Source organism: Cryptomeria japonica, chromosome 2 (assembly GCF_030272615.1).
Source record: "Cryptomeria japonica chromosome 2, Sugi_1.0, whole genome shotgun sequence".
NCBI classification, from domain to species: Eukaryota; Viridiplantae; Streptophyta; class Pinopsida; order Cupressales; family Cupressaceae; genus Cryptomeria; species Cryptomeria japonica.
Window position 1 is genome coordinate 578,427,598 of NC_081406.1, and position 16,401 is coordinate 578,443,998.

A 16,401-nucleotide genomic window follows, 5' to 3' on the forward strand; every position below is an offset into this window, starting at 1 on the left:
GAAAATTGGTGCTTACAAAAATAGCAATCTTCTCCAAGAAGTGTGGAGAGCTCCAAGAATGTCATTCGGAAAGTACCATTGAACTCATATATTGGTTTTTTGAATTCAATGCCACTGTCAAAATTCATTTCCTATAAAGTTGGCATTCTCCAAGAATGTAGGAATGGACCAAAAAGGAACATTGCACTTCGTAACCCCTTTATAGTGAATAGACTCTACATTTTATAGAGATATATTTTGCTTCCTTCCCATAACCATTTTCAACTCCTCTTTTTGGGTTTACAAATGATATTACAATAAATTACAGTTGATTTTGATGAATAGAACTTCAAAAATTTGGTTACAATCATTAGGATATAACTTTATAATTAGATATTAATTCTTTGTACAAATTTGATAAGAATACAGCCATCACGACATTTTGTCAAACAATTGGTGTGAATTGGCTGTAGAAGACAAATTTACAAGAAAATTTGTCTTGACAATTTGCATCCACTCTCCAATATCAATTGATTTTTGTCTTTGTATCTTCAAGATGTTTATATTTCATGATTTTACACCAACTAGGTGTACATCTTAAATATGAAACTATTAGCAATTTTTGACCTCTACCAATCACAACTGTAAATCATATTACATCAATGAATTTGATAGCATTGTAACCATTCTCGCCACTCAGAAAATAGAATATCATACCCAGGAATTATCTTCAATGTTTCTATTTTAAATTTTTAAATTCTCATCAATGTTTCTATTTTGCATAACCTTCACTACACCCCTAACAATCACCTCAACTCCAGCTTCAGAAACCAACTTTACATTATTCCAAGCTCTACAATTGGAATTTCTTGAGATCACATACAAGTTGTAAAAGATTTTCAATAAAATGAATATTATGATGTGGAGTACCATTAGTTTTACACTATAACTAGAATTTCTCGTGACACCAATGTCACTAATGACTTTATGGCATAGAAGTTCGCCACTTTCACTAGGCTTTACTTCCTTCAAATTGTTTAAATGAATCCTCTTAGAAGTCTCCATGACTTGACTTATGACTTTTGGATTAGATTGTATATGAAAAAATTTATCATCATTAAAAATTTTTATGATAAAAATTTTCATACACCATCTAATCCAGAAGTCACAAGTCAATTTAGCATGGATTGTGGAAATCTGATAGCATTAGTGTCCAAGACCTTTTCAACAATCATATTTTGTGCATATACTGCAATCATTGCACTCCAAGAAACTTTGCTTCAATAAGGCTTTTTGTCAAACAATTATCATTCTTTGTTTGTGCTTCTACATGTTCCATACTTTTCATCATAGCATCCAATTATAGCATTCTGTCAAACAGTTCACATGCCCCATATTTGCATCCACGATTTACCTATATTTTACCACAACATTGCTGAGAATCCCCCTTCTTTAATGCTTTTCTGGGAATCATGCTTTGTTTTGAGACTACCAATTTTGGCACGAGCAGGGAGATTACAGAAGCATGGAATGGACTTTGCAACTACAAGCACCCTTCCATTAAATTTGCTTAAGTCTTCCTAACAAATCCAGATTATACATATCCTGCAATCATTCTATTCCATGAGATGGCATCACTTTGATGGAAATGAACATCCTGCCAATTGCATTTGGTTGATATTTTCTGAAGCCTTTTCAATAAATCCATTTTGTGCATATCTTGCAATCATTGCATAGGCATGAGGGATGTTGTGAATGACATTTACACCTAACAAATACATTCATTTGAAAATATCCAGCAATCATGATGTTCATGGAAAATCAGAGCTCATTGAGATGTTTTCCAGAACAGTTCACATGCTTTGTCAATACCTCCACATTTTTGTTATAAAGCTCCAATTGTGGTGCAGGCAGAAATTGCTGATAAATGATCAAGAAAATGAGATTTACATATGTGAATTGTGTTTGCAAGCAAGTTTCCAAAACCTATTCAATAATCCATTGTACGAAACCGTGGCTTCCAGCACAAGGTGCAAGTAGTGAGAAGGCTCATGTAAAGGAGTTGCAGGGAGTGGAACACCATTTGAAATATTTAGACACGCATGTCATGGGAGTCCACAACCCCATGTTCCAAAAACCTTTATTGACCTTTTCCTTTACCATATGCAGTAAGTGGGCATTTAAGTGCAACTTGCCCTTTTGCTTATTCCTTATTTGTCTTGTAAAATGAATGTGTAACTCACTGTTTTGCTTTTGTGGGATTCTGGGAATCGGAAGCACAACTGCAACTTGCAACTTTTGTTTTTTGCTTGTTTTGCACACCCTTCTGCATTTAGCATTTTACTGCATAACTTCTAGGTGCAAAAGCAAGTGAACATTTCATAACCCTTGCATGCTTGCACTCCAAGTCCACATTTCTACTTTTTGAATTTATTGACAGATTTTTGGTTTCTGAAATGCAAATTGTTGGCACCATTGCATGATAATGGAGTTTTGCGCACGATATGCAGATTTTGTAATTTCATTTTTAAACTCCAAAATTGATTTTAATTGTCTTGCATATTGTGACCCACAAATTATCACCCAACTTCTGGATTTGCACTGACAGCTTTGTGAAAACACCTTTTGAAAACCATTGTGGATCGATTATGACTCTGCAAACACTTATTGAACCTTAAAATAAATACAATTTTGTGCTTGTGAAACAACTATAACCGCACTTGGACTTGAAATTATCTGATAACAATGTGTCTGAATTTCAAGAGGCGGTCTTAAAACTTGTTGTTGAACCTTTTCAAAACACCTTGTGACTGAATAAAACTATGAACTGTGAAAATAAAGATGCCAAAAATTACCCTAAGAGGATATACCTGTCAAACTGTATAGAAAACCTTTATCTCTGCCATTGGGATTTGATTGAGATTTAATCATTTGTGTAGATTATCAGGTCGACAACATTTTACAACTCAACTTAGAGGAACTTGCAAAACTTAGAAGAAATTGCACTTTGCTGCAAACCACTTATGACTATAACCAACAATTGACAACTTGACAAGCAATTCAACACTGCAAAACAATTAAGAACATTTGCAACCAAGGCCTATTGATGCAGACATTAATGACTTTTACTTGATTGATTCAAAATGAGAAAGAGCCTTCTCATGTGACTCAAAAATTGACATGATTTTCAAAACAAAAATTTGATAACTCATATCAACCTAGGGAACGTTGAAAGCTTAAAATAAATTTGAGGTAAAAAATGAAAATAACAGGGTCACCCTTTTGGAAACAAGTAATTGGGTTTTAAGCCAAGTAAAGCATATACACTAAACCACTTCAGTTATATTTACAATAACAGCATTGCCACTATGAAAGACCTGGATAGATAATTAAGGTCTTGAGGGAAATTATTTGTTACACAAATAGATTACAATAGTACTGCATAACAATAGACATAGCATCATTAGTCAAATGCTCTTTCAAATAGCAATGTAAGTGAAAGCCAATCATATGAATAGAAGCGTGCACAAATTGAAGGGAAGCATGATTGTATTTTTATATCCAAATGCATTATTATTTCATAAAAAAGTTATATCAAATGAGAGTGTAAAAATTCTCACCAGAAAATTCAATGAATTGATTGTGAAACTGTGGAGTAGATTCGAGTAAACACCTTGGAGCTCCATTTGCAGTTGGGCCAGTTGTAGGGATCTGAGGAAACAACTTCTTATTCCCAATAGCTTTATTAAGAATGTGCGTGACCATCTAGCCCAAAATATCTAATCCAATAAATAAAAGACATTATTCGAATCCTCAAAACAAGTCATATGCTTTCCCAAGCCTTTCTTTCACTTTGTAGACACTAAAAAGCCATAATTTTTTCTTAATTCTCATGTGAATGACAAGATATCTTTTTCTGTCATAAGACAAACATTCATAACGATGGCCATTAACTAATGATAGTACAAAAAATGGTTTCTCCTTGAAACATTTATACAATAGTGTAAACTAATCTACTTAATGTCAAGGATTCAAGTTTCAACATCAATGATTCTATTTTTTTATTTATGAACAAGCCACGTCAATAACAAAATGGAAAACATGTTTGTAACAAAATAACCAATTAGTAACCTGTAATGGAAATATATTGCATCTAACAATGCAATAGCTGATAGTAGCAAATCAAACGATAGAGATTTATATAAAATTATTCCATACTTTTTTCTGCCAACAATAGTTGCAACATAGAATGTTATCATTTGAATAAACCAGGGGAAAAATAATAAACAAAGCAATCAAAGTTGCATAGCACAATAAAAAATTTCCAAGGCAATCAAGCAAAGGAATGGGATGTAATAAGGCAATTGAGTGGAAATGTTAATTAGTGACTAGTATAATTGAATGAAAATACTACATGTTAGTATGTTGTGTCAAGTACAAAGGCAAAGATGTGGCCTCCATAGTAATACCTTAGTGACAAGACTTTTGTGCTCTTTTTTGTGTTTGGCAAGAATAAAATTCAAAACAAGTTTGTTGTTGGATAAAAAGTAAGAGAAAATGTTGTGATTAACTTCAAAGAATAAAAATATGCATTTTTCATTATTTTTATTTTCAAAAATGAAATAAATGTGACAGTTAGGGTTTTTGAGCCCGTTTTCTCCATGTCATCCATTGGTGATGTCTGCAATGGATTTCCTAGGCCCTCCTATGTCATCACTCCAAATCCAAAGGCATCATCAATATAAAGGTGATTTGCATTTCCCAACGATTTTCACGCAATTTCAAACATGAATTGTGGCATGCAGATGGCTGTGAGCTGGGAATGATGGGTTTTCTTACATCACCCAATTTTTATCATCCTAAGGCTCCTATCTGCAAGCGAGGTACCAAAACAACAAATCTACATATAGTATCTTGTTGTTCATTCAAAAAACTAGTTTCTTAAGCAATTTTTTAGTCCGCTGAGGTTTGTAGAGCATTCTAGGGAATCAAACTTAAACCATCTGAACTATAAATGAAGGGATATGCTTTGTAATATCATAGGAAAGGTTTTATGTTGTACATAGTTTGTAATGGTGTGTCTCCATGGCTGTTTGCAGCGATTCTGGGGAATATATTAATCACAGTTATGTATTTTCTTATTGCAATGTCATTGGCATTTGGCAAAGTTATACCTCCCATGGCCCTGTTTGGAGAAGATTTAACAAAGGTAAGGATCTTGTCCCAGGTTTTTTGAAATCTGAAGTTAAAGTCTGCCATGAATTCATGGGTAACTCTTTTGATTGTGGTCAACTTCTCTACGGATGATAGATGGTCACTCTTGTCTTCAAAATGTTGGTGGAGCTTTTCACCCAATTCATCCCAATTGTGTATGGAATTGGGCTACAACCCTCTATACCATTGTAACACTTTGCCTTTCAAGGAAGTGGCTTACGGTCTAACAGCCATGTTATCTTCTATAATATTGGGGACAAAACATATATTGGCAATATCTTGTACATGTAATGGGGGTGGTGGCGTTTTCACCAGTGAAAATAGGGTAAACTTTGAAGAACACAAGTGATCACTGAGAGGGGGGCGAATCAGTGATATTCTAAAATTTCAAATGAAGGTGTGCAAACACAAATGAGAATACAAATAGATTAAGAGCATACACACACAAAAAAAAAATATGCTTTAGGGCACCAACTCAAGGAGCACCGACTCCCACTTTGAGCACCAACTAAAATACATTGATTCAATAAACTATTTGATACAATGAAAAGCCTTGTTACAAATGAGTTTTGTAACACCTTACAATCTGATTGATAAGTACACACTGCTGCTCTGAAATGATATCTTGTTGATGCTTCAACTCTGCCTTCTTGTTTCTGCAAATTAGTCTTCTTCTTCTTGTAGTCTTCAATCACTCTGCTTGAAGTCTTCTCTTTGTCCTTCTCTTTCCTCTATTCTTCTTCTTTTTGGTCTGCTGAATGCTCTATCTCTGCTGAATGCTCTCTCTCTCTCTCTCTCTCTACTGAATTCACTCTTCTCTACTCTACAACCACCACTTTTTCTAAATGCCCTTCTCTACTTTTGATTCAGCAGGCGCCTCGGTCTTAGCCAACTCACCTCAACTACACCTGGCAAATCTCATCAACACCTTTATTCGATCAGCAAAAGCATTTTTCCCTCCAAGTAGAATTCAAATATTTTATTATTTTTGTCATCTTGGAGATCTTCACTGCAAAAGATTTTTATCCTCCATACCGAGATTTGCCACCCATATTAATTTCTTCCTTTCTGTCTTCAAATCATTCTCTACGTATAGATTACTAACTTTAGTAATCTTCATCTTCCCAATGAGATCTGATATCCTTCCTCGAGCCACAAAACAGTCTGCAACATGGTCGCCATTAATGCATTCTCCATCCTTTCTCAACCTGGTCAGATTGGATAGAAAACTACCTCATTTATGTTCACTATCTCTGCAAGCAATCGACTTTCATTTGTTTTGCATGTTCCCTATCATCGATTTCTTTGTCTTTGTCATTTGGTCAACCTCTGTCAAACTCCCCACGTAGACATATTAGCAATCTGACTGCATTGGTGGCATTAAAATCTTCCCAATCAGTCAAAACCTCCATATAGGGTTTTATCGCTAAGGCCTCACATCGTTACACCGACCTAAAACCTTTCTCTGCTTCACAAAACCATGCCAGCGGGATGGCGGACTTCTACACCATTTTCCTTTTTAATTCATCCCGCGAGATCCTTTTCTTCCAGTTTTCCAGCTGCAGGATAGCGGGATTCATCCCTTCATATCTGTGTTGCCCCGCAAGACCATCACACTTCCATCTTACATGGTGTGGGATGCATCATCCAACTCTATGTTTCTTACCCCGCAAGACAAATCTTCTTCAATCCTTCACGCCATGGGATGGCAGAGCATCATTTGAACAACCCTTGTCGCTATATCGCAAAACCCCTGGCGGTCAAGTTAAACCTTCCTACGAAACTACGACACCAAAACACCCCTTTTCGCTATGTCGTTGGCAGTTTCCCTCGACTTGGTGGTCTTTTCGCGAAACAACAAAACCACTAGCTTGACCTCCCGCAGTCACATCTTTCTCTATCACTATATTGCAAACCACGTGATTTACCTTGGAGGTCATCCTGCAAAATAGCGATATCCCTTTTTCTTTTCTCTGTGCGGTCAACATATCCTCTTCGTTGTTTCGCAACCATTATCTTTTTCTATGTGGACATCCCACGAAATGGCGATAACACAATTACCTTTCACCATGCGGTCTTTGTCATTTTTTGCTATTTCATAAAGAGCCTTGGTCAACCACAAGTCTGACTGGCGAAACCGCGAAAACTCCCTATGGTTAACGTTTTCGCTAAATTGCAAGAAGTTGTGTCAACCAAAATGTTTGACCCGCGACCCAACGAAAACCTTTGTCGATGTGACAGTTTTCGTGTCACATCGACATCGGTATATCGCAATAACCCCAACTAGCCGCCAAGAGGAAAAATAGGTCATACCGACAGACCTACTCACAACGAAATAAGATAATATTGCTAAGATGGAAAGAGTGTCACACCGAAAACTATCAAACATAGGGATTTTTGCATTTTTCAATCTATAACACAAAGGCAATGGATCCAACACATTGTGAGGTCTATGTAGAGCATGAATCCAAGCCATTTTCACCTCTGCAACACATAAAATCAATTCTTTTGTGCATATTAATTCTTCTGCAACCTGCAACTGCTTGACCTAGTTGACATCAATGACAACATTTGCCAACAAAATTTTTAAAGCTACTACTGCTATATCATCTCTTTGGGCTAAACTAAGGGGACTGCCTCCATTAAAAGTGACAAATACCTAGTTTATTAGAGCAGCCATAGGGGTAGAATGAAATAACATTCTATATGACCAAGGAGAAATAGTGGCAACAAGTATCCTTGGTAGAGAAAATCTACTGAAAGGAGGCATGGATTGGGCTCTTGGAGAAAGGGACACTAAATTTCTAACCCTCCTAACTAAGAAAAAAAACTTCTATTTCTTGTCCTTCTAGAAGTAATTAATAATAATTCAACAAATTTGAATTCACCATTTGAAGAAGCTCTAACATGACTTCTTGGTATGAAATGATCAACATGGTCTGAAGCCAAAGATTGGAGTCACCAGGTGCTTGTATTTGTGTTCAACAATAGCATTGCTAAGATTAGCACCAAATCCCTCACGGATGAAATATAGCACACTAAAACCGGTACCACCGAGCATGCCAAAAATTGTTATCATATGAAATTGCACCCTACTGAAACTACTCCAACATTCCAATGACACAATGGGAATGATCTCAAGGTGTGGGACCCTGCAAATGAAATCCAACCTCTAGAGAAGGCTGGCTCCTTTCTAAACCTAGGTGCGTAGTGTTGATCCACTAATAAAACTGAAACCTTAATCCTATTCTACTAATTTCACAAAGAGAAAAGGGAGAAGGAATGCAAGAAAGGAAAAAGTGATGCACCAGGATTAAGTTGAGTTCCCTCCTTTTCTCGTGACGGCACAAAGAATTAGCATAAAGTTGCATAGAAGACTCACATAGGTCTTTCCTCCACAACTCTTGAAGTATGTATTGGTCCTAAGACGAAAGGAAGATCCACAAATAACTCTTTCAAAATAGCACACACCATGCATCTACAAAAAGCATAGAAACATTCATTCAATCATGTAGGTAAGAAATTTGCATGGTATGATAGAAGTGAGAAGAGGTGAAATGCAAATTTCATTGATTCAAAGGCATAAAGTCATTTATAGTCACAAAAAAGGAATAAATTACAAGTCTCTAGTCTAAACTAAGAAGGAACTCCCTTACAAATAAAAGTTTTGTTTCCTTAATACCCCCAAAGGGAGATATTTTGACAAAAAAATTCCCTAGATTGCTAGGAGTGTTGTAGGAAGTGCTCAAGCCCTAGTTGTCACACTTGGTAAATGTCCTATATAGATGTATTCTAAAAATCTAATTTGGATGATTGTAAGGTGTGAAAGAACATTCTTTTGGTACTCGGGCCATGCTTGTGCATTGATGATTCATGGGGGTTTTGGTACTCTAGTTGTGCCTATGCATATTGATGATTTGTGGGGGGAAAGTGCAAGTGTCAAAATAGGTCACCAAAGAAGTCCACTCCAACAACTACTTGAAGAAAGGCATGTTCGATAAAGGAATGCAAAAATGAATGAGAAATAGCCAATTGCACTCAATGATTTATGACAATTGGTGAATGCATTGCATGAGCAATAATGGCATCACAAAATAGTAGGTGGGAAAAAGAAGCCTTGGCATCACCATCTTCCAGTTGTTTGTAGTTGATGTTGGAAAAATACAGATTCTGAGAACTTTGTTAAGCCCCAACGAGGTTTTGAGAACCTTGTCAAGAGCCAACAAAGGTTTCAAAACCTTTGAAAATTTTCGACAAAACTTTTCTTCTCTTTCCCTTCTTCCTTGTCATTTGGTTTATCTATCCCTTTGTCTTTCATCTATCCATCTTTATCTTCTTCCAATTCCCTTTTTGAGTTGGTGCTTGTTGTGACCTAATCACACATCACCCCATCCCAAATAGGGCCCCCCCTAACTTTTAGGCCCTTTTGGTCATTTGGTTTTGGTTTTTTGTGGGTTTTGGTGGCAATCTCGTTGGTCTCTCCTCTTTGCAGATGTTCGGGGGTCATTTGGAGTTAGTCTGCTTTTCATTTGAGTGAAATTGATGAAGTCTAGGGCCTGTTCTGTCTTTTTTTAGGGTTTCTGCCTTTTGTCCTAGATTTTAGGGGTTTCTGTTAGGGTTTTGGAAAAATTGAACATGCGACTGGAATCAGGGCCCTTCAAGGAATCTCCCAGTTTAATTTGAGTCAAAACGGCGCAACTTTCTATTTTTAGAAAGTTCCTGTTTTTTAGGGATTTTTTTGAGTCCCGGAATGTCGTCATTTTGCCAAAAGTCAAACTTACTATTTTTAGTAATTTCTATTTTTAGTAAGTTTTTATTTATAGTAAGTCCTTCCTGTATCCTATCTAGGGGTCTAACGCTGACACTTTGAAGGTTTTTATTTTTGGAAAGTTTGTTCTGACAGGACCATTCGGGCAAGGTGACATAGATCAAGCATTGGCGAATATTTCTAATTCCGGAAAATCAGAAAGCAGACAGAGAAAGTCGGAAGATGGTTGAATGCTAGAAGCCCATTCCTGAAATGGGAAGCTCGGGAAAATTCTCTTTGTCTGGAAAAATGAAGAAGGCATGGAGGATTCGCAAAATCCTCCACCAAGTCAAAATTCCGCCCCAAGCCAAAGATAGGCGCCAAAATGGAGGTCCCGTGGAGGATTCACAAATTCATTAAATCCTCCACCAGTGAAGAATGTCGCCCTGCTACACATGAAGGTGCCAAAGTTGATGCATCATGGAATTCACTTCGCAGTCTGTGAATCCTTAGCCAGGTCAAAAACCCGCCCTAGGAAGATGGAGGGCGCTAATCTAAGCATTCCATGGAGAGCAATGAATAATGATGAAGTCCTTCACCTATGCAAAATTCCGCCCCAGCCTTGCATAGGGCGCTCAAAGAGTGTATGCATGGAAAGATGGAAGGAGTATGAATTCCAAGACCAGAAGCAAAATGCACCCTAGCACAGTGGAGAGCGCCAAAATGAAGTGTGTAAGGAGAATTGAAGAAGTTGAGAATTCCTTCCCCTAGGCAAAATTACGCCCTAACAAGGAGGAAGGCGCTAAAATGGCATTCCCATGGACAATACACTAGACAAAGAAATTCCTCCCTCAAGTAAAAAATGCGCCCTAGTACTATGGAAGGTGCCAAAAGAAGGCATGCATGGAGAACATGGAGAATGTGAAATTCCTTGCCTAGGTAGTTTTAGCGCCCATACTTCACCAAGGGCGCCAAAATGGCATGCTCAAGGAAAACACACAAAACAATGAATTCCTTCCTTAGGGTGAAATAGCGCCCAAGACAGGGAAAGAGCGCCAAGTTGGGAGATACAAGGAATCCATGGAAGTGAAGAAATTCCCCACCAAGTGCAAAATGCTGCCTAGGAACACGGGAGGGTGCTAAAAGAGTCTTCTCATGGACAATGCACTAAACAATGAATTCCTCCCTCAGGTGAAAATTCCGCCCAGAAGCATGGAAGGGCGCCAAAGCAGAGGAGTCATGGATAACATACAAAATGATGAATTCCTCCTTCAGGAAGGAATTGCACCCATGTGCTAGGTGAGGGCGCCAAACAAGGATGTTCATGGAGAGTATGAAATGAATGAATATCATCTACCAAGTCAAAATTCCGCCCTACTCTCCAGCTGGGCGCCAAAATCAAACATCCATGGAAGATTCACGAAATTGATGGAATTCTTCTTCCAGTGAAAATCCACGCTCAAGCTTGAAAATTAAAAATTTGTCTAAGGCATGAAAGTCAAAGGTCAAGGAGGAATCAAAAAGTAAAAATCCCCTTGGGCAAATTTTTGAATTTGCTATTTTTAGACACCGAATCTCGCTAGAATGTGGAAAATTTTATAGATACGGAATCGTGGCGAAATTCTCTATCCAATGAACCTGGCTCCTAAATTTTAGGGGGATCCCTAAAAAATAGGGATGTTGAAATGAGGCATGAAAATTCCTTCAAAAGCAGAAGACAACAAATTAGAATGAAATCAAGCAAATCTTGAGAAAATCCTTCAATTTCCCTCCAAAATTGGAAAAAATGGAAATCAATGAGTTGGCGAAGAGAATCTTCCAAGTATGACACGTGACTTGGTGCATTTAAGGAAACTTCTAAATTCAAACTCACTCGCATGGGAAGTTCCGTTTGCATGGGGCAGTAATTGAGGAAAGTATGACGCATCATGAATGCAATTGCTAATTTAATGCCTCCTAACTTAGCAAGACGTTTTGAAGAATTCTATATAAGTTTGGAAGGACATTTCATTTCTCACGTGCAAGATTCAGGAAAGACGAATTGGAGAAGTGAAGGGTGGTCATACTTAGTCTCTATTTTCATCATTTCCAAGGCGCTTCCTAGGATGGCGGAATCAAGCAAGGCAGCTACCCTCTCCAGGCAGGCATTGATCAAGGCAGAAATGAAAAGTTTCCTTCCCCATTCCCGGCTGAATTCAAGATGGGAAGAAATTAGCGATACTAATTTAGGCACATTCAATTTGGCTGCATTCAAGATCAGAATGTTTCGGACAGCAGGGCACAGTCCATCAACAACAGCTGTCAAAATTGTCAAAAGCGGAATTGTTGCGGCAGCTGGTTTTCCTCCTACTATTCAGTGCCCAGACTCGGTCTAGGAATGTGCAGCACATTATAATTTGGAGCGAAAGACAATCTCAACGCCAGATGGCAAGCTGCTGGCAACATTGACTTTGGAGTCAATTGGTGAGGCTTTCAGAATTCCTTCGCACTATTCCATGACATACAGGACCAGCAGCGATGCTCAGGAAGTATATGAAGCAGGTCCTGCCAGGTGTGCTGATTTGATTAATAAGCAGTGGTTGTTGAAGCCTAGGGTGCATGCCTCCAAGATGCCAAAAACTCTAACTATCTTCGAGTTCAAGCAAGAGTATGTGGACCTAATAAAAATGTTAAGCAAAGTAATGGGGTGTTCACATTCTGTGAACTTTGAGACTTGGATGTTCTTCTACATAGGCGAGATCATGAATTCAAATGGGCTAATCGACTGAGCCAGATTGATCAATCACTACTTGCACGAGCAATTGAAAAACTTAAAAGAAAAAGGTCCCAGTCCTTTTTATGAGCTCCTACCTGTTCTATATGCTTGCGCGAAGGGGAGGATTCGATGGTCTGTCAGCAAGAGGAATTATGGGTTGCGGACCAGCTCAATTGAAAGTACATGAGTGTTATACCCAGCTGCATCTTCACAATGTCAATTCTTACAGGTTGGCAAATGACACCTTCACCATGTACTTGACACGACTTATGCAGAAGAAGTTGCACATAAGGGTGTCGCCGCAAGCAAGTGCCTTGGTCCAGAAGTATGGAGCTGCGTTCTTGCAATTTCCTAAATTCACCTACATCAAGACGCAAGGATTCTCATTCCAGTCATACAAATTACCAAGATATCCATCAGACAAGCTCGTATTGCTGGAGCTCATGAGAGTTAACTACCTATGATCAGTTGCTGAAGAAGAAGAAGAAAAAGCAATCAATTGAATTCCTAGTTGTCTTGGGTGACTTCATGGAAATATGCCCAAGCTTGGAAGCCGCTGAAAGTGTAGCACGGGAATTGGCATTCTATCGTCTGTCGTTTTATACATCCAGGGCCAAGTATGATCCTTACCGCCAAATCAAAAAGGTTGTTGGCGTCAAATTCATACACAAGTTTCACTTAGAAGATTATTGGGCAGGTGTTGAGGCCACCCTTGAGGTCCGGAAGAGAATGCATTCTAGATTGCCCCTTGACACCATCAGGATAAGTGAAATTTATCAAGTACCAGATCAGGTAAAGGAGGATTCAGATTTGATACAACCTGAATTTGAGAAAGTGAAGGATCAGCCTATTCAGTTGCCAGATTGGTCAGAGCCCGAGATGGATGATTTGAGTATCTTAGCTAGACCAGTGTTGAAATTCACTAAGCATTGGATTGACAGGCAGATAAGGAAGTTGGTGGAAGGGAATGTCCATCTAACATGTCAGCTAATGGGAAGTCTAGATTCCCACAGTGAGGCAACCGAGGGCTCTTCACAGGTTCAGGCAGGAAGGGAAGTTCGGATGGATAAAGGAAAAAATGCCCCAAAGAGACCAACGACAGCAAAGAGGAAGGAAATCCCACAGGAAATCCCACAGGAGGTTCAACAGGAAGTCCAGCAGGAAGAACCTCCGCAAAAGAAAGCAAGGACGAAAGGAGAGCATTCACCGGCAAGTTCCTCAAGTGTGTAGGAGGTAGAGATGTTTCCACTTCCGAAGAGCGTCCCGGCACCAGATATACTCAGCATTAATGCTTCACAAGGACACCATCAGCCAAGAAGTCAAAGGCAAGAAAGTCCCCCACATCAGGAAGAGGCTCGCCAGGATAGCTTCGTGGAAGCTATCCTTGGTGAAATGGAGGAAGAGTCACAGGAACAGGAGCACGTAGAGGATCATAGTCACTCCATCCCCGCTCCAAATTGGTTGGTGGGAAGGTTGAGAAGGGAATCAGAAAGGGAAACTGATCCTGCTCGAGAGTTGGAAGAATTATTGAAAAGGATGGATTAGCCAACAGAAAGGAAGGCTCCCCGAAAATTTTCCAAAGTTGTTAGGGAAGAATCTAGATCCCGGACCCTGCACGTTGCTGAGCCTGCAGTAGATAGAGATAGAAGCGAAATCAGGTAGGAGGATTATGTTATCAAACAGATTGATCTTGGCCATGCTTCCACAGGTCAAGTAATGGGAGACTTTGAGGAATCTTCCTTGGCCATGAAGGAGAAGATGTTGAAATCAAAGGCGAAATGTAAGCGGCTAAGGGAAGAAAATAGAGCCCTATGCGAGTACGTCAGGAGTTTCAAAAGACCCCTCAAGGAGGCAAGTCCTTCATTCAATCCTCCTTCCTCCCTTCACTCCTCCTTCCTCCCTTCCTAAGGAAGTGGTTGATGATGCAGAGGTTATTAGAGCGATGGCGCAAAATTCCAGGGAATGGATAGAGGATGTTTATACAGAAGCAGGAAAATTCATTGAAGACCTAGCTCAGCTTCATTCAAAGTTCGTGGCCCTCCTGAGCAGGATTAGAGACAGCAGAAGGATTATGGGAGGATGTGCACATTTACCAGGACTTAACCATTTCGCGACTCAGGGCTTTGACGAAGGTTCCAAGGCAAATCCTGGTTGACAGGAAAGTGATTCAGGAAAATGAAGCTTCTGACTTTCCCCGATGGTTCTACGACGTCTACTCAGGAAAGAACACCTTCGATAAATTCAGCGTAGACTCCTTTACTTTAAAAGAGTCCATCAGAGGGGTACAAGAGGAAATCATTAGTGCAATTGAAGCATTGTTCGTGAGGAAACTCAATGACAGTGGAATAACAGTGAACTCCCTGAAATCTCAGTTGCACGATTTCTTCTTCGTAGGTTCATTCCCCAAGGAGCATTTTGCAAATGTTTCTTCATTCTCCGGTATAATGAAGAAGACACAGGAAGTCATGATGGAGTGGGAGAGCTTCTTTTCCAAAAGCGAGGAAGAAATTGCCTTGATGGAATTTGACATTGAAAATGTGCCAAGTGTCTTCATCGAAGAGCTGGAAGCCATCGTCAGTAGATTCATTACATACGCCATAAATGAGCGGGATAATGGTCGTCCATTCTTGGACGAGAATCTTTTAGTTGAATAGTAGTGGCGTATTTACTGCTAGGGGTATTTTGACTAAGTGTGGGTCCAGTCAATGCATGTCGCTTCTTGCATGCAGCCTCCTCATTTATGGTTTTATGGCAGATTCTCCGTGCATGTCGTCGTCACATGGAGAATGATGGACATTTATTCCTTGCATGAAGGTGTTCGTTATATTTTGGGCATAATCAACATCATGGGGCACATTTAATGCACTAGTGGGTGCTATTATAGGCTTTTGTATTAATTGTATATGGGCATGATGGGTTATTTATTGCCGATTCCCACCTTGTTGCATCTTGAGTGGAGAATCTTGTGGGTGAAACCCTAATTAGTCCAACTACCCTTCAGGACGACTAACTAACTGACTGTCGTAACTCATTATTACCGACGACAACATAAACATAATATGACAACATATCATAATGATTATTCCCGGCAACAATTAGGGTTTGCATGGCCTGAGGCCTATATAAAGGGGTGACCCCCTTCATTTGTAAAAGGTGTTAATGCATTAGTAGCCTCTGCAAGATAAGACTCTCCTAACTCAGTAATCTCCTATATTCTGTTTACTCATTCATGCTTTATGTTTATCAAACTATAACATTGGTCACAATTATGATATTGATATTGGATTAGATTGACGACCTGCTTATGTTGAGCGTCAATCTGAAATGCTATCGGGCTATTAACCCGATAGCATATTAATGTCGATTCATATCGGCATTAATATGCTATCGGGGTATTAACCCGATAGCATATAATGCTAACAGCTATTGTTATTGTTTATGTTATATTAATCCATATGCTTTGATACCGATTCATAATCGGGTATGTTTTATATCTGTAACAATTAACAAATGACACCAATTCATGATCGGATATGTTTAAGCACTATTATCATTAACATATGATACCGATCGGATATGATTAAGCACTATTATCATCAGTAATGATACCGATTCATTATCGGGCATGTTATAAGCGTTGTTATCATTAAGGATACCGATTCATTATCAGGTATGTTTGAAGCACCGATTAGTTATGGATTGGTTG

The 16,401-nt window shown here is 38.8% G+C and overlaps 1 protein-coding gene across 4 annotated transcripts in view; it reads right to left on the reverse strand.

Annotated features, from left to right (window-relative positions):
* The window catches only part of LOC131051221 (uncharacterized), a 125,077-nt gene that overhangs the window by 94,466 nt on the left and 14,210 nt on the right, over window positions 1-16,401 (reverse strand). For 2 of the 4 annotated variants that reach the window (XM_059216740.1, XM_057985632.2), the window contains exon 2: window positions 3,600-3,758. The exons of 1 other annotated variant lie outside the window; for it this stretch is intronic. In XM_059216740.1, the coding sequence (XP_059072723.1) occupies window positions 3,600-3,744 (145 nt within the window). In that variant the 5' untranslated portion in view covers window positions 3,745-3,758. The remainder of the gene's footprint in view (window positions 1-3,599; window positions 3,759-16,401) is intronic. One more of the 4 variants, XM_057985639.2, reaches the window with a different exon arrangement.